General features: G+C 38.2%; 2 protein-coding genes across 2 annotated transcripts in view; one reads left to right on the top strand and one right to left on the bottom strand.

Moving 5' to 3' along the window:
• osbpl6 (oxysterol binding protein-like 6) overlaps nt 1-21,583 on the bottom strand; it is a 792,463-nt gene that overhangs the window by 528,208 nt on the left and 242,672 nt on the right. The gene's annotated exons all lie outside the window — the stretch shown is intronic.
• Nucleotides 648-21,133, top strand: atf2 (activating transcription factor 2). Its single transcript, XM_037686964.1, has 12 exons — nt 648-691; nt 1,297-1,369; nt 2,873-2,969; nt 3,055-3,173; nt 3,253-3,378; nt 5,998-6,176; nt 7,043-7,157; nt 8,428-8,520; nt 13,757-13,978; nt 14,534-14,740; nt 16,894-16,999; nt 20,665-21,133. Exons 2-12 carry the CDS (start codon nt 1,322-1,324, stop codon nt 20,880-20,882), a joined length of 1,530 nt encoding a protein of 509 aa, XP_037542892.1. The 5' UTR covers nt 648-691; nt 1,297-1,321; the 3' UTR covers nt 20,883-21,133.

Raw genomic sequence — 21,583 nt, 5'->3', positions numbered from 1 at the left:
ATGTCAATAGTTGGAAGATACTCTTCAGTTGTTGAAATCAAAACTGATCATACCCAGTGGTTAAAAAAAGGCATCACTTAATGGTTTTGTAGTTTTAGTTAATAGTTTATTCTGAGATGAGCCCATGATTTATCTGATAACGCCATAATTCTTCAAATTGATGTCTGCTACTGGTAGATACCTGCTACTTAGAAATGCTGCAAGAGCCTCAGTTAAAAATTTTACTTCATTATGTGAGGGCATACATTTTGAAGCATGTCACTCTAAAAATAGGGAGATGATTTAAGGTAAAAGGTTAATCTAAATTTGCTTTACTGAAATTCATGTATAAATAGCAAGAGTTTATTAATTGCCATTCATAATAGGTACTTCAACAATGCAGTGTTTACTTTTGTGTTTTTCAGTGGTTTTACTTAATGGTGAGTAACCAAACTTGCAGAGCTTTAAGCTGGTTATGTTCATTAAGAAAATTTGATACTTGCTTTGTAATTAAGTTACAAATGTGTATATAATACGGAAAAAAAAATCCCGAATTGTGGTAAATGTACTAAATGTGCTTTTAAATTGTAGTTTAGATGGTCAAAAAGTTGCTTCCGGTAATCCCGTCTGAATGTAGCTTTTACGGAAGTCCAAGTCTCGCGATATTTGGGAACAGTCGTGGGATTTTAGAAATCAGGTTGGTGGCTAAAAGGTAAGTGACAGCATAAGCTGATAACAACTGTGCGGGATGCTGTGGTATAAATACATCATTTGTGTAACTGTGAAGTATTCGCGTTTTCGTGCAGTAAAATAACTCCGAAAAAACCGTTGACAGGTTTTGTGTTTACAGCGATATTTGGGTCCTAATATGGCGACGCTTGTGCGATAACGCAGGGCTCAGGCTATTACATGATGGAAGCGAGTAAATTCCCTCTTCTGTAGCCTCAGAGCTTTTTTTTTGTGGTCTTTGGTTTTCTTTATAAACTAGACTCATACAGCCTATAGAATATATATTAGTGGGTTGTCTGAATAGAAATATCTGAATGTTTTTCATGAGAGCGTCGAGGTGTAAACAACCACAGAAACCGCCCCTCATCGAAAGGCTTTGTCCAGATGTTACCTGACCCCTCCTGGAGCTTTCACCTTTACAGCAAAGTCCATTTTTATTTGCTTATTACTGTCAGTCTTAGACGTTTGCACGTGTCTTAATGTCATAAACAAAACGATTTTTCCTCAGCAAGGAGGAAAAGTTAAATCTGTAAAAAGAATAAATAAATAAAGCCTCTGATCTTTGAACCTGTTTTTGTTTTATTTTAGGACAAAGTAACTGGAATTAATTAATATGAGTGATGACAAACCTTTCCAATGCACTGCTCCTGGATGTGGACAGGTAAGTTATCATAGGTTAAGTAATACATTTTTATTATTTAAAAATTAACATATTTTAAAATCGCTTGTTCATTTTATAATGCCAGAAAATACACATTTGGATGCAAGTGTTTTATGTTAATATATATTAAATGCATAAAATTATCATATAATCCATTCAATAGATGTTATATGTCAAAAAGAACTACTCATTTAATTAAAAAAATTTTTTTCAAATTGAAAATCTTCTCAAATGACATGAATATGACCACTGATCATTGCTGCAGTTACACTTTATTTTACTTATCGGCTGGAATATCTTTGCTGTAGTACGTATTTAGGGTTTAATGGGAGATTTCTTGCAGCATGATTCAAGCTTTCCTTCTTTCTGACTTCAAAAATTAATCTGCATTTATAGAACAACCACTATTTAAAGTATTTATTTAAAGTCTTGTGCTATGTTATGTCTTGTTTCAAAAATTTAATTTGATCAAACCTGAAACTGAGCAAAAAGATGTGGCAAAAGTAAAGTGAAGTTTTATGCATGTGCAACCATGCACACACACACCCCACTATTAGTGTTAGTGTATTTCTTAGTTTATATCTTGGCTCCTTATTACTGTTTCTTTTACAATTTATTTTTTGGCTGTTGTTGGATGTAACTGTACACAATTTTGTTCCACCTCTTGTACCACATGTGACGCGAATGACAATAAACCTTGATGCACAAATCCATCACACTATATATATATATATATATATATATATGTAAAACTGCTGACTTTGATCAAGGTTTTTTGCTATGTTTTACTCACTGATGTCATTGGACAGGACACAATAAAACAAATTTGTTTTTTAACCTACTAAATGTGGTAAAAGACAGTAATGCTATTTAAATAAATGTCTTAGTAATGACTTATAAACATGGAACTCCAATTCTTTTGTCAATAATGAATCATCCTTTTTGATAAGTTGAAACAAATTCAAGGAGCAAAAAAACAAAGTCCAGTCACCTTAAAAAATAATAATAATAATAATAAACTAGGATTGCCATGTCCCTGATGCATAAAAAAATCTACAACAATATATTCAAATAAAATTCACAAAGGAAGAACTGAAAAATGGTCCTTGTTTGTTGCTGTTATGAAAAACGTTAAGTGTGAACTGTTCACTTACAGTATTTACACTTTTTCTTGATGCATGCTCAATAATCCAGGTAGAAAAATCCAAAAAAGTTCAATCTGGTCCTCTGGACATTCAAAAAAACAAAAGCAAAACAAAGCAAAAAAAATTCTAGAAACGTTTCGTCTCTCATCCAAGAGACTCAGACTGAGGAAATCTCTTGGATGAGAGACGAAACGTTTCTAGAATTTCCTGATGCATGCTTGTTTCTAGAATTTTTTTTGCTTTGTTTTGCTTTTGTTTTTTTGAATGTCCAGAGGACCAGATTGAACTTTTTTGGATATTTACACTTTTATAGCGTATCATCTGACGTTATTGGTTTGTATTTTTATTTCCTAAATAGAGATTCACAAATGAAGACCACTTGGCTGTCCACAAACACAAACATGAGATGACACTGAAATTTGGCCCAGCAAGAAATGACAATAATATTATCGCTGGTAAGTTGTCTTCAGGTTGGGATTGGTAGATCTGACTATTGTTTTATACTATTTGATACATTTAATTGTTTTTTTTCTCTTGCAGACCAAACTCCTACACCCACCCGCTTTTTGAAGAATTGTGAAGAAGTTGGGCTCTTCAATGAACTTGCGAGTCCTTTTGATCATGACTTCAAAAAAGCAGCTGAAGATGACATTAAAAAGGTGTCCCTTGTTGTTAAACCTGTCTGATCTCTTGTGTTCATTCGTTTGCTGAACTGTTCTTGTTGTCATCTCTCTGCAGTTACCTCTGGATTTGTCACCTCTTGCTACACCCATTATACGCAACAAAATTGAGGAACCCCCAGCTATCGATGCACATAGAGATAGTCCTCTGCCTCACCCTGAGTCGACAACAAATGATGAGAAGGTATGAGCTCTTTATACTCACCCCTTGTTGTTTTTGGTGACAAAGTTATAATGAGCGATGCTATTTTGTGTTTTTATGAACTGCTTTAAATTACTCATGAATTTGCAGATTTACTGCTATGATTAGAAATTCACATTACGTTTGAGGTCAGTTTGGTTTAATTGTTCCCCGCCCATCGCGGCGCAAATGGAATTGTAGTGGTGGACATGTGAAGCCTCATGAAGCACTGTGACTTTTCTTGCATTTGACATGACGCTCACAGTAAGATTGCTCTGCCCACGTGGAAATGTAACCCAGGGTGAGCTAACCTTCAACAAATAAACAAGATAACTGTAACGGAGGAGGTGATGCTCACGACTTTACCTGAGACATTTAATGTGGCATTTTTGCCTTATCAGCCAACATCAAGACAAAAAAGACAGGCAAAAAAATGTCCAAGATACCAATAATTTAAAATGGTTACTGCAGTAGTTTTCATTCCGCATAACGACTCATGGCAAGAATTTACAGTGAAATTCAGTATTGCAAGGAGTGTAAACTACATTGCACAACCTATCAAACACTTTGTGGAAAATCGGTTTAGTGTTAACTGATCATAGCCAACAAAGACTAAACTTGTGCAACCTGAAGTTGCAACATATACAAATACAACCACACAAAGCAAAGCACAACTAGCTTTAAGCATTAACCTTTAATTTAACTAATTATGACAAAAAATGGAAGATTTACTTGCAGTTACATTCGTATAGACAAACGTGGTACTTCCTGTTTATCACTGTTGTATTCAGCTACTCATTACCGGCCGCCGGACGTTATCCATCTTTTACGTTTCTTTAGACTCAGTTTAGGTTTTGGAAATGGAATAAACTGTATTCTGTATTTTAAACATTCGGGGTAACACATGTCTGAATTGCATGTTCCCCACTGACATTTAACCATTTTTATGATGATTTAAGTGTTAGTAATGCAAAATCCCAACAATGTTGTTGAAGGAAAATGGGGTGCACGTCCTGCAGGTAAGGGGCATTTCACTTTGATACAACTTGTTATCGCTGATTAGTCAGTTACTGACAAGCCTTCTGGATTGATTGACAGGTGACATCATGTCAATTGTACAGAAAAAGATTGTTTCAAGGCTTCAGTGATAGAGACATCTGGTGGACAAATGGAGCCATAACACCCTCACAAGCGCAACTGACTGTTTCAATCTCATGTCAGCAAATAAAGTTTACAAAAAGACTGGTCAAGCATATGTTTAGTAAATTTGTACAAAATAATGATTATCTCTCCATTAAACATTAAAAATAAAAAAATGTTTTAGACACTTAGAAGTACAACAAAGTTCTTTGTTAAAAAATTTAAGCGTGTGTGTGTGTCTCAGCATAGCTGATGTGTTATTGCTGTAAAACAAGTCCTGTGTACAATGCAAACACCTACAAATAATTGTAATTTTGAGACCCATTTAAAAAAGAAAAATACAATTATCAAAACATTACTTGTAGGTTTTAGGGAACACTATGCTTTATTTGGTGGAATAAGATTAAATATATCCCAAACCTTTGAAAGCATTTTACTGAAAATCTCCAAACTTCCTTATGATTTACTTTCTGAAATCCTATCTCCTCACAACCCAACATTTATTAGGAATAATGATGCATCTTAAATATCTTATGTAGAATCAAAGCATTCAAAACTGTAAAACTGTGATTGGCTCAGAATGCATTGAAACTTTCTGAGCCAATATAGAGCGAAATGAAGCAGTGATGACGTCTGAAGCTCCGAACGTCACGTGATGGTGGTGGACACAGTGTTATGAATCACTCTGCTTCACGAAGAGTGTTACAAGCTACGAAGTATTGTTATCATTTCCCCATCACTAGAGAATTGGCAATAGCCTCCGTCCATTCATGCATCCGTGTTGTGAGCAAGATGGCTTGAAATGAGTGAAATACTAACTTCCATTTTGGCATGTGGCTGCAAACAGTATAGTCATAAGAAAAGTCACTACATGTCAAAATCCAAGGTTGCTGCCGCCATATGTGTGTATATATATTCATCTTTTTGAGCTGGATAACTTGAAAAAGAGGTAAGATGTCAACATCCATTTGGTGTGTGGCTGCATCTATGTAAAAAAGGTCCCTATCAAAAATTGGGTTGCTATGTCAAAATCCAACCTGGCCACGTTGTGGTGGATAAAATTGCTCAATCCACTCACCATGATCTGCTACCTTGGACAAGAAAAAATAACTACCTCTGTTCTTATACACAGTGTAACTCCTACCCATTTGAATGTCTTCCACCAAAAACACCAAGGTTCACCTGTATTCCCTGTTCAGTTCCAATCTAGAAAAAAACACTTGTCTCAAAAACTACAAAAAAATCACAATTCAAACCCCTCGGGGATGGGGGACTTTGGTGTAACGCTTGTTTTGGTTTACTTCTGAAGCAATATACATACAAACTGTATGTGTCTTGACTTTGCTGGGGACAAAAATGTATTTTAACCCCTCATGGTAAAGAAAGAGTGAAGCAGCAGCGCTGTACATTAGCGGTAAATAAATACATGATCATATGTCGATGGAGCCCTCCTGCAGCTAAGGTCTTGTATGATGTTTTCAGGACTTGTCTTTGCAGCCAGCCTCACTGCCAACATCTACTATAGTCCACCCTGCATCCCTTCAAGTTCCCAATGTACTTCTAGCAACTACAGAGGCTAATGTTGTAATACAGCAAGCTCTCCCATCGCCAACATCTAGCTCTGTTATTACCCAAGTCCCATCCACTAATAGACCTATAGTGTAAGTAACTTAATGCGTCCATTTAAAAAAAATAAAGAAATATGTAGTTGTTATGAAGTCATGGTTTCTTTTTTTAAATCATTTGTTCAGTTTTTTGGTTCTGAGCTTGTACTTTTTAAGGCATGTGCTTGTTTGTTTTTCATGTAGCTTTGGTCTGCGGGAAGTTTTTAAGTTGCATTCAACGTATGTTCTGTTAAAAACAAAATAATAATCAGCATTGCTCCAAATATACAGTGTTTGTTAAAACTGTCATTAAAAATGTTTTTTTTTTACATGATAATTTCTGTTAAGCATAACTCAAGGGCCGTATTTAAGCTCGGAACACTAAATAAACCAAATAAATGTATAATATAAATGCAAAACTGTTTTTCACAAGTGAATCTTACTGATGAAATGAACCGCATGTTGGAATATCATCAAAGCCGTGCATTGCATTTATCATCACTGAAATATCAGCTGCTTGTCACACCAGAACTCAGGTTTAATAGAGATTCTATTTTTTTTTGCACCTTTGTAGCATGCATTTGATTTGGTATAATTTAAAATGTGCAAAAATCATATTGCAACAAGGGTACAACACTGTATATGAGCAATACTGATGTCACATATCAGGTTTCATGTGACGGTATGGTTTGTTCTTATGTTTATATTCTTTTGATTTGTCCAAAAAATAATTTTTTCTCATTTTGAGTGTTTTTAAAAGCAACTGCATTTGTTTGAATGCTTATTTTTCATCATTTGTCATCAAAGTACAACATAATGAATGCACTCTTGCATTTTCTTTATTTTTAATATATTGTCACCAATTTGAGGAGTTGTTCCAGATTTGTTATCATAATCATGATTTCTTTTTGTTCCTGTTTCAGCCCGGTGTCTGGCACCTTCCCTGTGCTCTTACAGTTGCCTAATGGCCAGACCATGCCAGTTGCTATACCTGCGTCCATTACGAGCTCGAGTGTACATATTCCAACTACGATCCCTGTGAGTGTTCGACTCAGAATGTTTTCTCAACCTTTTGTTTTTATGTGTTAGACTGGACATAGACATTTATTTTGCTGTATTATATTAGAATGTAGCTTCTGTTTTTCTGCGTTTTGTGCAAAATATCCAATGACATTTATTCATCTAAACCCAGTGGAATTACCAGCAGATAATAATAATAATAATAATAATAATAATTGTTTTATTGTTATATTTGATTTGGTAGATATTTTTAGCATATCACACAGTCTTCTCAGGAAGTTTTATTTTGCCCAGTTGCCGACTCTGATTTTATGAAGTAATTTTAGCAATTGTGCATTTTAAAGCTGGACCACGCATACTCTGAGTCAGCCATGTAAAATTTTGCACATTAGTAAAACTAATTTTCTGATATCTATATTGCATTTAGACTGTAGGATAACAATGCACGTTCCTTTGCTCTGGTTAAACAAAAGAAATGTGTCATCTTTGCTTTTTTGATGTTGGATTTCAAAGTTTAGTGCGAGTGCAAAAACAGGCTTGCAAAACAACAATGAACAACTGTGGCAGAGACACAACATTGAGCTTCAGGGTGCAGGCATCTGGCCAGGATTATTTACTTGTAAAAACAAATACTTTAAGTAATCTCTATTACAGGTAGTGTTGATAGAATATACTTGTGTTTTGGAAACTGTAAGTCTTGAAAGTGTCTCGTACAGTAAATTAAGGTGTAGTTGATATTATGTGAACTCGTTTCTTGTGCACTGTTTGTGGGGAACACTGAGCAGCAGATGATTATCCCTTGATGTCTGCACAGCATTACAAACCCTTAATCTCCACAGTCTTTTAGGGTAAAGAACACATTTGAGTAGTAAGGGAGGACTGAAGAAGATAAAACAAACCTTAGCCACCAGTGGGTTTCCCTTTCCCTCTGTCATCCCTTCCTTTTTTACTTACCCCATCTCCCTCTTATTGTCTTGTCAATGGCTGTGAAGAGAGGCCTGAATCTGGCCTTTGGACTCGTGTCTCTCCATCCTCTCCTCAGTTTCCCTGTCCATATGCTCTCACTCAGCCAGGCAGAGGTTCATTAGCGTGCGCACTGCATCTCCATGTGGCGCTGCCTCCGCAAAATAACAGGCTATCCAACCTAATGAGGCTGAGATATGGGGAAACTATGAGCCTGCCATAGCTGTGTGTGTTTGTGTTATGGGGTGCGGGGTGAATCCTGCCTTTTCTATGGCTGAAGACTTATTTTTTGTGATCTGATCTGCCTCTGTGTCTCTGTTGTCAGCTTGTCAGACCTGTCACCGTAGTGCCTACCGTTCCTGGAATCCCCGGACCGCCCTCGCCACAACCTCAGCCCATCCAAACAGAAGCAAAGCTGGTATTTATTATCTTATTTACACCAAGTATCATTTCCATGTTCTCTGTTAGTTCTCATTTGAGGGAGATGATAACAACTAAGGAAATGAGAGAGTTTGGTGATAAGGGAATAATAAATACGATAAGCCTTTTTTTTCCCTAATAAAATTTTAGTTGCCTCTTTCATTAATCAACTTCCTATCCGCAGCTGCAGTTAATGTAGTCTAATATTAATTTTAGAAAATAGTCTACATTCCAGTCAAAAGTATAAATTATCATTAGCAGTAGCCCTACAAATATGATAAAATGAGGGATTCAATTAGATCATTTTTAGCTTGAATGGCTATTGCTGGTGTCCAACACCATTGTTAATGCTCAAATATTTTTATAATTGACATGGCAGTACAGACAGCCACACAAACATGTATTTAGTGGAGCAATATTTTTGTTATAAATTAAAAAAAATAATAAAATACACGCACTCAGTTTGTCATGTGTAATTTAAAAGTAAGTTGTTGAGGTACGGAAGCCTAAAAATGTAAGCACACAGTTTTTCTAATTCCTGAAGGTGTGAAATGGTTGAACGTGTCTAGTTTGACAAAGACAACAAAGGCAAGTGGCTAAAGTAAATGCTAAGATACAAGGCGACAATCTTTACTTCTTTTCTCCAGTATTAAAAAAGAACAGTAGTTTTCATTATAAGCAAAACTGTTGAATTCCTAGCTCTTGTAATTTGACGCGTCAACTAATCTGAGTTTATGTAATGTATGGACCAGGGATTAAGTCGTGTTTAGTCAAACTAAACTAAGCACATTTTCAAATTCCTGGCTTTTTAAGCTACATTTTGTAACCTCGATCTTCAGTACCATATTTTCCCCTGTACATGACGCCGCCCTATAAGTCGCATCAGTCCAAATATGTCTAATAAAGTGGAAAAATCCATAAATATCGCTTCGCCGTATACATGGCATCTATTGTGTGTCACTACTGATGCGTCACGTTTGTTACACGTCAACGCTGACAATCCCGAAGCGTGAGCCGAACCCGGAAATGTGGGCCGGTGTTGTGCCAAAAATCATTGGGCTGCCAAATGGCGGAAGCATGCACAGGAGGATTTTAACAAGAATTTAACAAGATTAACACTTAAAAACAATTATTTGTTTGCTTGAAATTATAGTAAATGTGTGTCTCAGTCTACCTTTTGTTTAATAAATGCACTTTGATGGTCAAATCAGATGCATTTTTAAAAGCCGATACGCGAAAACATGAACGGACAGAGGGCGACTCGGTGTCCATTTATTCGAAATTTAACAAGATAAACACCTAAAACAATTATTTGTTAGCTCAAAATTATGGTATGGTATGGTATAAAGTTTATTCATTTTAAAAAATACAAAACAATTCCATAACATTATAAAAAAATACAAGAGATTTAAAATGAAAGGCAGCAGAAAGAAGAAAAAAAAATCTTATTATGTCTGCCCCTTTTTTCAAACACTTAGCTCAATCATAATAATCTTCAAGTAACAGAACAAAATGAATAACTCTTTTTTAATTTTTCTAATTCTAATACAAAAAACACACTAAGCTACTTCATATATATTTTTTTAACAATCCAGCTTTGATCTTTTTCTTAAATGTTCACATTGACTTGGCATTTTTAACATCACTCTCTAGACCATTCCGCAATCCAATTGCTCCAGGCAGACAACGGTGGCAGTATATGGCAAGTCAATTGTGTCATTACTAGCCACGTTTACCTATTACATGATACAACGGCATGCCTTACTACTTGACTGCCATCTAGTGGCTGAAAATGGTGGTGTTCAAATTTTTTTTTTCAGTCAGAATAAATGAAAACGGTCATATCTCAATCAAAAATTGGTTTATAAATATGGGGAAAAAATCCATAAAAACTTTGCTTTGACCTATAAATCGCAGGGCTTGCAAATTATGCAAAAAAAAACACAACTCATAGGGCGAAAAATACAGTATATCATGAGCAGTTCCAGAAATAGCTTGATTTGTCTCTGAAATACTTCTCGAAAAGCATTCTGAGTCCAAATTGTATCATATTCTTATGAGTATTTGTTGATGTCATTTGAAAGAGGAAACCTTAAACCATATCTCAATATTGGTATTCCCAACTGGTATTGAAAACAACTTTGCAAGCAGCAGGAAAGTAGCAAACAATTCAGGCTTTTCCGCTCAAAATTATAGTTAGCACTGCTTCAAAACAACAAAGTGTTTCAAAACATTTTTTAGGATTGTATTTTTGGCATTTCCATAAAGGTATTTATTCATCGTATTTTGGACAAAATCCAAAAATTATTATTTTTTTGTCCGTGCACTATGGCTGTGTGTCCCTATATCACCTAGCAACTTAATCCTCGGTTCGATGGGTTGCATATTAAAAAAATGTAAAGTGCTTTGTGTTGTTTTATATCTTACTTATGGTGTTTGCTCCATTTTAGCACCAAGGCAGCAGCAGTTCGTTTTGCAAAAGACATTGGAAAATATGTTGTAGTTGCAAACACTGCTTTTTTGTTAGATTTCTTATACACAGGAACAAAGTTCTATAATTTGTGCTAATTTTGCTAAATACAATGGATATTTACTGTCAACAATTTTTTTAAAGTGTGCATTTTAATATTCAGATATGAGTTAGGGTTAGAAATTGGCAATGTCCACAAAAGTTGTGCCAAAAACTTGTCTACATACGACACCGTGGGGCGAGCAGAGTCCCAGCAGTCATGTTGTTCTGCATTAAAAGTGATCGTTGGAGGGCTGAGATATGAAGTGGCAGGAGGAGGATCAGTGGCAAGGTGATGAAGCACGGATCACAGAATCCGTAAGTGCTCGCAGCATGCTCTGCCTGTAGAAATTATCGGCTAAACAGCAAAGATGTGTGTGTGTGTGTTGATAGGGAACAATTGATCCTGACTGCTGAGGAGAGAGGATGGGAGGGGCAGGGATTTGTTGAAGATCACAGGGTGCAGAGTTGACAAACGCAGTGACATCGTTGTGCTCAGCACGCCGTCACCAGGGCCAACCTGAGGGGAGGGAGTGGGGGCAACCAATGAACACCAGCTGGGGGCATCCTGGCAAACGCTCAGCGAGGCACATTAAGTCTGCCTCACCCTGCATGGAACCTTTTGTTCAGCAGAATCCTGCCTGACCTGCATTCCCCCCTCCCTCTTACTCTCAGCACCTCCCACCACACTCAGTTCATCAGCAAACACCTAATGAGCCCGCATCAAGAAAACAGACCAGCTCAACCTGCCCGCTTCCCACCCCCACCCGGCTCTCGTGGGGGGTGGCGGTGTAGACGGCACTTTACAAGGACTGATGATGCTGCAAAGACCACAATAATGATAATTAACTTGCTGAATTTAGAAGATTATGCTGTTAATTAGTTGCAAAATAAAGATAAGTAATATAGTAGCAGATGGTTGAATAACACCCATGAGATGGAGGGTTATTACACTGATGAGGTTTCCATGGCAGAGATGAAATATGAATCTGACTGGCTTTTCCCTCATTCTGTGGACCATTCCAAGAGAATAATATCTTGTTTCTGCCAGAAGAGCTTCTGGAAGGGTATTACACGATGAACTAATTTGGTAGATAGATTGGTCTGGCAAAGGTAGCTGTTAGAATAATGCGGCCCTCTGTTTTCTCATGTAAATGTATTCTCTCTCACTTTGTTACTGTTGGAGAGGCTCATTCACTTTCACCTTGTTTGTTCAAGGTTTGATGCCAGAGGAATTGACCTGTAAATCTTGCACTCCAGGCTGTGTAGGAATAGTTCCTCTGAATAGGGGGTGCTTTGTGTTAAATGATCAGTGCAAGTGTTCAGTGTGGAAAATAAATGGGTAGAGCTTGTCATTTTCTTGAAATACCTACTCTACAATCATGGTAAAAAAAATAACAAGGAACACCCTCTTTCATTTCTTACTTTTACTTATCCAAAAAGTGACCATTCAGTGGTTTGTAGAGTCACAGCTGCAATAACTAGGAGTAATTGCATTTTGTGTGACCGTATGTGTCTCTAATATTGTTGTGGAGAAACAACTGTTCTTTACAATGTTGCTTTAACTCGGTGAGCTTTGTTGGCATCCTTTCATGCACAGCTATAGCATTACAAGTGAGTTCAGTGTTCAGACCTTAGCTAGCATTCTGGCTTTTCCTTGTTCAGCCATTAATCTGTAGATTGTGTTGCTGCTGTTGCAAGTATACAGTTTATTGTGAATCACACAAAGGGAAACTTTACCTGTTTCAGTCACTGGAAGCTTTTCAGCTCAGTCTTTTTTAATATATAATTGGGGATCATTAAATTTCTATTTGACACAATTGGCTGATTGATGGATGAGCCATGGGTTGTTTATTTCAAAATAAATTATTTTAAATGATTTTGCACCTGTGTGCAGCCCACAAGTGCAGGGGGAAGCTCCCTCCTGCAGCCTGTCATGATCTCCTTCTCTGCCACGCACACATTTCTCCTGCTGCATGAGCTTTGTGAAGGGTTAACCCTTTGCTGTCCAGATGCACCGATCGACTTTTGTCTTCCAACTTAAAATTCAAAGTATGTCACCTCGTAAAATTGTCATAATCACAAAATATAAAAGTGTTAAAAGTTCATTTTAATTATTTTAGAACTTCTATGTTCTGCTGTTTCAGTGTACAGTAGTCTCTCACTACTTCGCGGTTTGTTTGTCGCAGACTCGCTCTATCGCGGATTTTCAAAATAAGATTGGACATGACACACAATTGGCTGATAGATGGATGAGCTGCACGATTGGCATGACATTTTTATTTAAAATAAATTATTTAACATTGTTTAGCACCTCCTGCACCTTTGCACATCCCTTACTGCAGAATAAATTCCTGCTGCAGCTGATCAGCTGTTCACCGTGCAGAGCGGAGAAGGGGGCGTGGCCAAGAGCGCTTGCATGTGGCAAAGTGCAAATGAGGCAGGGAGCTGAAATCATGACATTCTGTGCTCTTTTAGAGCGTATAGAGTTTAGAAACATTGTTTAGAATATTGCAAGAGTGTGGGAAGGGCTTAAAACGCCATATATATATATATATATATATATATGATAAACTACTACTTGTACTACTTCGCAGATTTTTGGGACAGAGTACAGGACCCCCACCATAAACGAGGGACTACTGTATCCTTGTATTTCCTGCCTTAAAAAAACATTTAAATCAGTATTTCACACAGTTGTTCTTGTGACAAATTCTGTTTCCAGAAACTGAAAGCCACAACAATAAGCCAGCAGCTTCCTCAGGTAACTAATGGAGATGGCGTTGAAGTCCAAAGCAGTGCCGTGACCCACACTGCTAATCCTGCTTCTCCGACCCCGACTCCAGCCCCAACTGTGATCCTAACTGCGGCTCCTCAACTGCCTACAACCGAGGAACCCTCCACACATTCCCTTCAGCAGCCAGCCACCTCCACCACAGAAACACCTGTAAGTGCTCATGTCTACACTGCCTTTTTTAAATCAATGTCAAAATACCACAATACAGAAAACTGTTTTGTTTAATTGTACCTTTTGAATTATGGGTTTTGTTTTGATCTACCTGACAGTTTTTGATTTAATTCTCGTTTCCTCTGCATTATGTTTGTGTTTTTTCTTAATATTATTTTGACATTTTAGCACAGCTACTTCACTTAAGGAAATAACTTGTAGAATCTGAGCCTAAGTTGTTCTAGATTTAAATGTATGTATATGTGAATAGTCTGGTACCTGTTTAACCACCTTTCTTTTTTCATTCAAGCCGCTCTTCAGACCTAATGTTCTGTAATGCTACAGTTTTCTCTTCAGCAGCCATCAGTCATTATTCAGAATAGCGTCAACCTTCATGAAAACGTTGCATAAAACACATTACTGAGATTTTCACAAAACATTTATGTTATTTATTTCTCTAAACTGATACATAAAAATAAACTTAAATGTGTATTAGTGGCTTTTGGCCCACTTAATATCAACAGTTCACAACTGTTGTGTTGCGTTCTTAAACAGGCTTCCCCAGTGCCCCCTGCGCAAAACCCTCCCAGCACAGGGGGACGGCGCCGGAGAACCACAAGTGAAGACCCCGATGAGAAGAGACGCAAGTTCCTGGAGCGTAACAGGGCTGCAGCTTCTCGCTGTAGGCAGAAGAGAAAAGTGTGGGTCCAGTCTCTGGAGAAGAAGGCTGAAGACCTCAACACTATGAACGGACAGCTACAGGTAGTCCTAACATCTTTGTCTCACCACTTACAGAAAACAACCTGTTTTTAGTAGCTTTTTGCCATCAGTGTGACGGTTTGTGCCTTTGTGTGTGCTTTTATTTATTATTAGGTAATTTTAGCACAAACATGTTTTTCACACTTTTCCCTTCTGCGGTGATGAAGTCATTAAAGCCGATTAAGAAGAGCTGCTGTATGACAGCAGCAGAGTGTGAGCCCTTTACATCGATATGTCCCTGTCAATAAAGATGTATCCTCCAGATGTCAGCCGCACACAAGCGTGTCGTCGCTTCTGTCTCAGCAGTTTACTGAATGGCCTCAAAAATCTCCGAGGGAAAGGTGTCTTTTTGAACCTTCATTTCGCAAGAAGCAATTAGGATCTGATGCTGACAAGTTCGAAACAGTTCATGTGTCTGCTGTCTCTGTTGATAAGTGTGAGTCGGGGGTGCGGCACATCGGTGTTCCAGACAATTAAATGAGATGTGGTGTTTACTTGCTAACCATCCTCTTTTTTCTTTTCTTTTGTTTTTTTGGTGATGAAAGATGCGTATAATGGAGGAGGGGATACATAGCAGAGTGAAATAAATGGGTTCATGATCATATCTGGTTTAGAATCAAGTTATCACCACTTGTCATGGGTGCACTGCTTGCAGTTTTATTTAAAGGCAGATGAGACGGGGAGGATAGGTAAGAGCATTGGCTTATAAATAGAAAAAGAATCGCCGTTAACTACAATGAGGAGAACAACATGTGGTAAAGAATAAAAGTGTGCTTTATATGAGGGCATTAATCAGCAGCGCAGTTTTTGTAAAAACCCCCATGCTGACATGGCCCAGCTGATCAGCGAAACTGCCTCTAATGATGCACAATTATTTTAACATCATCCTTAACTGGCTTTTTAATGAGGTGTCAGTTCAGACAGCTCACAGGGCTTCTAGCATCGCCCACGGCCCATTTTCTCAGCTTCGATTAACTTGGAAACAAGTTTTAACTCTCCATTGTCCAGATTAGTTGTTCTAAATTAAAGGTGTGATGCAGTTTAAAGAGTTGTTTTTCCTTCTGAGATGTCAGATGGCAGATCTGCTGTCGACTTTGGATGCCACTTTTTGTGCAAATGTTTATGTCCATAATAAATTACAGGGGACATTTTAAAAGAACGCCTGTGTTTATATTGGTTTTAAATGGCAGCAGTCATGTAGGAGGCACAGTAAATACTGTGTTGGCTTCGTGTGATACATATGCTCCTTCCAGCTGTGTTTAAATCTGGCTTACAATAGCTCAGCCCTGCCAACACCAGCAAAACCAAACAGATGGAATTGAATAAATTGGCTGCTTTTAGACTAATAGATTAAGCCACCCGTAGTCCTTTAAAGAAGAAGAGAAGGAGCTTAAATCTGCCATTGGGTGTTTCGCAGGCCCCGGGCCACTCTAAATCCAGTTAAAGTCACCTTCAGCGTAATGTGGCTCTCTTTTTTACGACATGCAGAAATCCTTACCTCTCTTGGGAGCTGTAACGACACAGGAGTGTAAATCTCAGCAACATCTACGAAGTCGTACCGACAATTCAAGCAGCTCATCTCAGACAAATGCGCTGGTTGGTAGCCAGTGAAGGCTCATAATTATTATGCAGGACAGTGTATGTTTTACTTTACCCTGAAATAATATCTTCTTTTCTTTTTCATTTTCTTTGTTTCTAATAGGAGAAAATGTAAGTTTCTGTTATGCGCTATACGAAAAGTACAAATGGGCTCCTACAAATTTAGGCGTAATATCTCATTACTGGCTTTACGTTAGAAATGGAGCTGTTCATCCAGAGAAGACACAAAGCCACAATCAAGTTGTCTGTTTGTATGAGAGATTTACCGAAATGTTTTATTTGTGTTGGCATGAATAGTATGTGGTGACACCTAGTGGCAAAAGTTGCATATTGCAACAAAATTAAATCCCTACAACTGTGTGCACTTTAGTAGCTAAATACTGAAAAACTATTTAGAAAACTGTATCAGTCTCATTACAGTAAGGTTTGAATTAGTTAAATGAAAATTTACCTTTTTCATAGTTGCTCAAATCTGTGGATTTATGTTGTGTGAATAAAATCTTGTCTGAAGAACGACAATTTCTTTCTTTTGGTTGCACGTCTCCTCTTTCCTCAAGAATGAAGTCACCCTGCTGAGAAACGAAGTGGCTCAGCTGAAGCAGCTTCTTCTGGCTCATAAAGATTGCCCCGTAACCGCCATGCAGAAGAAGTCTGGTTATCACAGTGAGTAATGCTCCATTATTCTCTGCTTGAGGCTTCAAATGAAATGGGCTCAAGTTAAGGACACATCTTGCTTGAGGCCGAGAAAAACCCTCAATATTCTGGGTTATTTTCTTATTGTTTGTTTTTGTAAAACTTAGTAGAACTTCAAATTTTTTATTGCTGTTTTTGTTTTGATGCCAATGTTGTTTCACTTATCTAACAGCTGCCATATGAAACATTTTGTCTATTTTGATATCTTTAACATTTTTTACATTAAGTTTAATGTCTGTTTTACTCTCCAAGGACATCCAGAAACTGCATCACTGACCAACACAATCTTTTTTTCTTTGCATTTATTCATGATTAATATTTTTTTTATTTTAATATAGTCGGCTTATAGTGATAATCTGTACGGATTCTGCCATTTGGAGCCTCTTAATCTAAATTTCTTGTTGTCTGCCTGGTCTGCAGAGTGCTATCACATGGGCTCATTTAGAATCATACCACCTATTTTTCTTCGTTTTCCTCAGACTGGGGCTCTGTCATTTTGATTTTGTGGTCATAACTCACCAGAATGCACCACACCACTTCCACACTGTCCTCTAAACACCTCGCCTGACTTGTATTGACAGTGATTGCCACTGGAATGAGTCCATTAAAGCAGCAGTCTTGACAAGACTACAGAATATTCTCATTGTGAAGTGTCCGCCAAGCCACACCGTTCATTATGCATCTCTTATTGCCTACCGTCCCTCAGACACACTTCCCTGTGCATTATGGGACTGATGGTTTCCAGGCTGGAGCGTGCTGTCAGAGGCAGAGCTCATTTAGTTCAGTGCAGATGTTTTTTAACAGGATCCGTAGATGAATATGGTCATTTCCCCTCATACGTTTGCTCAAAATGTGTGCTGTCCTTTTCTGCAACTTTGTGAAGGATGACACTTGAAGAAGTTTTTCCCTCTCGCTTTGAAAAATAAAACCTCATCCGAGCACCTCAATTGATGTGTTAACATGGTAGGTTTTCTAAAAAGGGGGACAGAAAGCTAGTTTATGTGAGAGGACAAGTTGTTTATAGGAAGGATGAAACATCAAATTTTTGATGCGATATTCAGACAAAACTTTAGAGAACCTGATTTCAAACTGGATGTTTAAAGATTTTTGTTTCACTAACTTTACATTTAAGCAATTTTATTTTTTTTTTATAAACAAAAAGACCTCAGATTTTTTTTGAAGTGGGGGTCTGTGGAAAAGTTATAAACAATTAATATATTACCTGCTGTGGATGTTTATTTCAAAAAGGTAACTTATAAAGAAAAAGTTGAGTATCACTTACTGACATATTTTATCATCCATCCATCCATCCATCCATCCATCCATCCATCCATCCATCCATCCCTTGCGGCTCTGGCTGCAAGCTCTACAGCAGGGCTGTTCAACAAAATTGCTCCGGGGGGGGCACAGTTTCTCAACAGCTCAGGGTCCAGACATCCAAAGATTAAAATCATTATGTAAATAAACCAAAGTTTACAATTATGTTACCTTTTTAATTTGTTTATTTTATTGCATTAAATCATAAATGTGATAAACAGAACCCAAACCCAGAAACCCCCTGCTCTGGCAGTGGAGCGGGGAGGAACAGCAGCGTCCAGGCAAAATGAAGCTGTTTTGACCATTAAAGTGCATTTATTAAAGAAAAATTGAACTGAGGCACACCTTTGCTATATCCATCCATCCATCCATCCATCCATTATCTTTACCCGCTTATTCCATTTTGGGTCACGGGGGTCGCTGGTGCCCATGTCCAGCAATCACTGTGCGAGGGGCGGGGTACACCCTGGACGGGTCGCAAGTCCATCACAGGGCCCACCTTTGCTATAATGTCGAGCAAATAAATAATAGTTTTTAAGTGTTAATCTTGTTAAAGTCTTGTTAAAAGTCTTCCCTTGTGCACTCCCACAGCTGCCTTTTGGCAGCCAATCAATTTTTGGCACAACACCGGCCATGTTCCCCAGGGGTCAGCAGTGACGCATAATAAATGTGACTCATACTGCAAAGCGGATTATTTGTTTTTTTCCACTTTATAAGACGTATTTGATATTGTATTATTCATATTACTGATGCAACTTCTACGCCGGAGCGACTTGTACGGCAGAAAATACGGTAAATGCTCTTAACCTTTCTGCAGAATTCCCCTTCAGAATATGTGAACTATCACTTTAAGTTCATTATCGAGATTTGTTTGGTCAGGTTTGTTTTCCACTTGCTTGATCCAGATAACTGTTAACTTTATAAACATTTATCCATCAAATCTACTGTTGCTTTTTCATGTCTGTTATTGGTAATTTTACATATTGCCCTGGTAAAGTTTTTTCAACATTAACATGAAATACTTCACATATCCATCCATAATTAATATTTCTCTTTGGTTGTTTTTTTGTTGATATATTGTTTTTTCCATTTAAATAGTCGTAGAGTTCTATCATTTAGCACTTGACACTGCAGAAATAACCCCTAAGACTTGAGGATTTCCTGCTTGGAGTCACAGAAATAATCTGCGTTGCTAATTAGTAAAGCGTTCTATTTAACTCCGATCAGTCCACTTGTGTAAAGACTTCACTGAGCTCTCTGTTCTCTCAGAGTTACAAATCCCAACAGACTTCCCTGCCCTCCAGACCCTGTAATCCCCTTCATCGTCCTGCCCGGGCGTAGCAATGGCAGGTGGAAGGAAATTGCCCAGACTGCCCCACAAACAAGCCAGGACACGATTTCACTTGGCACACCGAGCTGTCCATCTGCTTACAGCGAACCTCCGCTTCTGAAACCAAGAGAGCGGAAAGAAGCTCTGCCCGTACGAGGAAACAGAAATTTAGAGTATTATGATAAATCAGCTGGCCACCACTTGGTGCTGTTAGGAGTAATGATGCTCACTTGAACATGGAACAAAACCACCAAGCTAATTTATTCCGAGGCTGACCTGAAACAGAACTTTGATCACTTACTGACGTTCGCTTAAACGCAAGAAACCAAAGGAAGCCTCTACTGTAATGACCTTTCTATTACTATTCATATATTTCCCCTCTTGTTTTAGATTTTTATTTTAAATTCTCAAAGACCCACTCATTAATTACAGCATGCCATAACAAGTGACTTCATATCATTAGCAATATTAATTATCATTATGCTCCTTATTCCTGTATGAAGCAGAGCATGAGAGTGGAGGCTTTTTTTTCCCCCATCAGGATCCAATTAATTCAATGCAACTGCCTAACAGCTGGTGGCATTTCGACTCCAAGTCTTTCCTACTCTCCAGTGTGAGCATCATTAAAATCAGGTGATGTAATCATCTGTCGCTGCAGTAGTTGGCAAGGTAACAAAAAACAAATGAGAACGCAGTTAGGGATGGGGAAACGCTGCCATATGCCCCAGAATGTAATGCACTCTTATGATGTGGGTTTAAATTGACATTGGAGCGTTAATTAAAGGAAGGGGTGCAAAAGTAGCATTATGGGGATTAATTGAATGGATTGCATACTCTACATGCTGATGGCTGTTTTACATGCATTTAGGCGTGTGTGGCACAGCTATCCCAAGCCTTCTGGGTTTTATCTGCTGAAATAAAATGCCAGGAAACACCAATTTGAGAGTATTTAAGCCAAACGGCCAAACGTTATTTGGTGTCTTTACAGTCTCCGACAAAGACGAAAGCTGCGAGGAGATGTCCGTCCCCAGCAGCCCGCAAAACGAGGCCATCCAGCACAGCTCCGTCAGCACCTCCAACGGGGTCAGCTCCTCCTCGTCAGTCCCGGCCATCCCCGCCCCGTCCAGCGCCGCCGCGTCAAATCAGAGCACAGAGGAGAGCCAGCCACGGAGGGGCGCCACCAAGTCCCAGCCTTCAGGGAGCTGATCGTCCACACTGGAGCCGCTGCCTCTTCAGTCTGTGACAAACAGAGGAAAAGGATTCTCTCTGTTCGGACCGTACTCTTTTTAATTTATCCTTGAATGTTTTCCGTTTGCTCTGTTTTGTACTTTATAGGCTTTTGAGCGCGGTGTTTTCTCTGCAACTGAAGAAGACAGAAGGACAGGCACTTTAGGTTTAAAATGTAAAACACGTGATTTTGAGCTGCTTTTGTATTTGTTTGACTTATTTATTGATCCTCTGTGTAATTTTAATTTAAAAGATGAAGCAGTAGGTTGTTACCAAAGTGTTCATTTGTTTTAAATTTTGTAAGCACTATCTTAAAAATGAAGGTACTTTTTTTGGAAGAAAAAAAAAATGTATTTGCTTTTATCATTTTGCACATATCTGAGAGAGGACGGGTTTACTTGTTGGAGAATTTGCTGATCACCGGCAGCTTTTTAGACGTCGGCTCAAACACTGGACATGTGACACAAGCACATGTCTGAATGTTTGAATTTGACGGTTCTCCTCCGTAGTGGCTGAATGTGTGAGCTCACCTCTGCATGTAAAGTAGACTCGTGGAGGTGAGCTGACTCGAGCTGTTATTTCATTAACATTCCATCTGTAATCTGATTGTCCCTGAAGCAGTGATTGTAGGATCGCAGTACTTTATTTTTTAATAACTCACTCATGGTGATGTTGACTGT

This window comes from Nematolebias whitei, chromosome 13 (genome assembly GCF_014905685.2).
Source record: "Nematolebias whitei isolate Nwh7 chromosome 13, NemWhi1, whole genome shotgun sequence".
Lineage (NCBI taxonomy): Eukaryota > Metazoa > Chordata > Actinopteri > Cyprinodontiformes > Rivulidae > Nematolebias > Nematolebias whitei.
The sequence above is the reverse complement of the archived record's forward strand: the minus strand, read 5'-3'. Positions and strand labels throughout refer to the sequence as shown.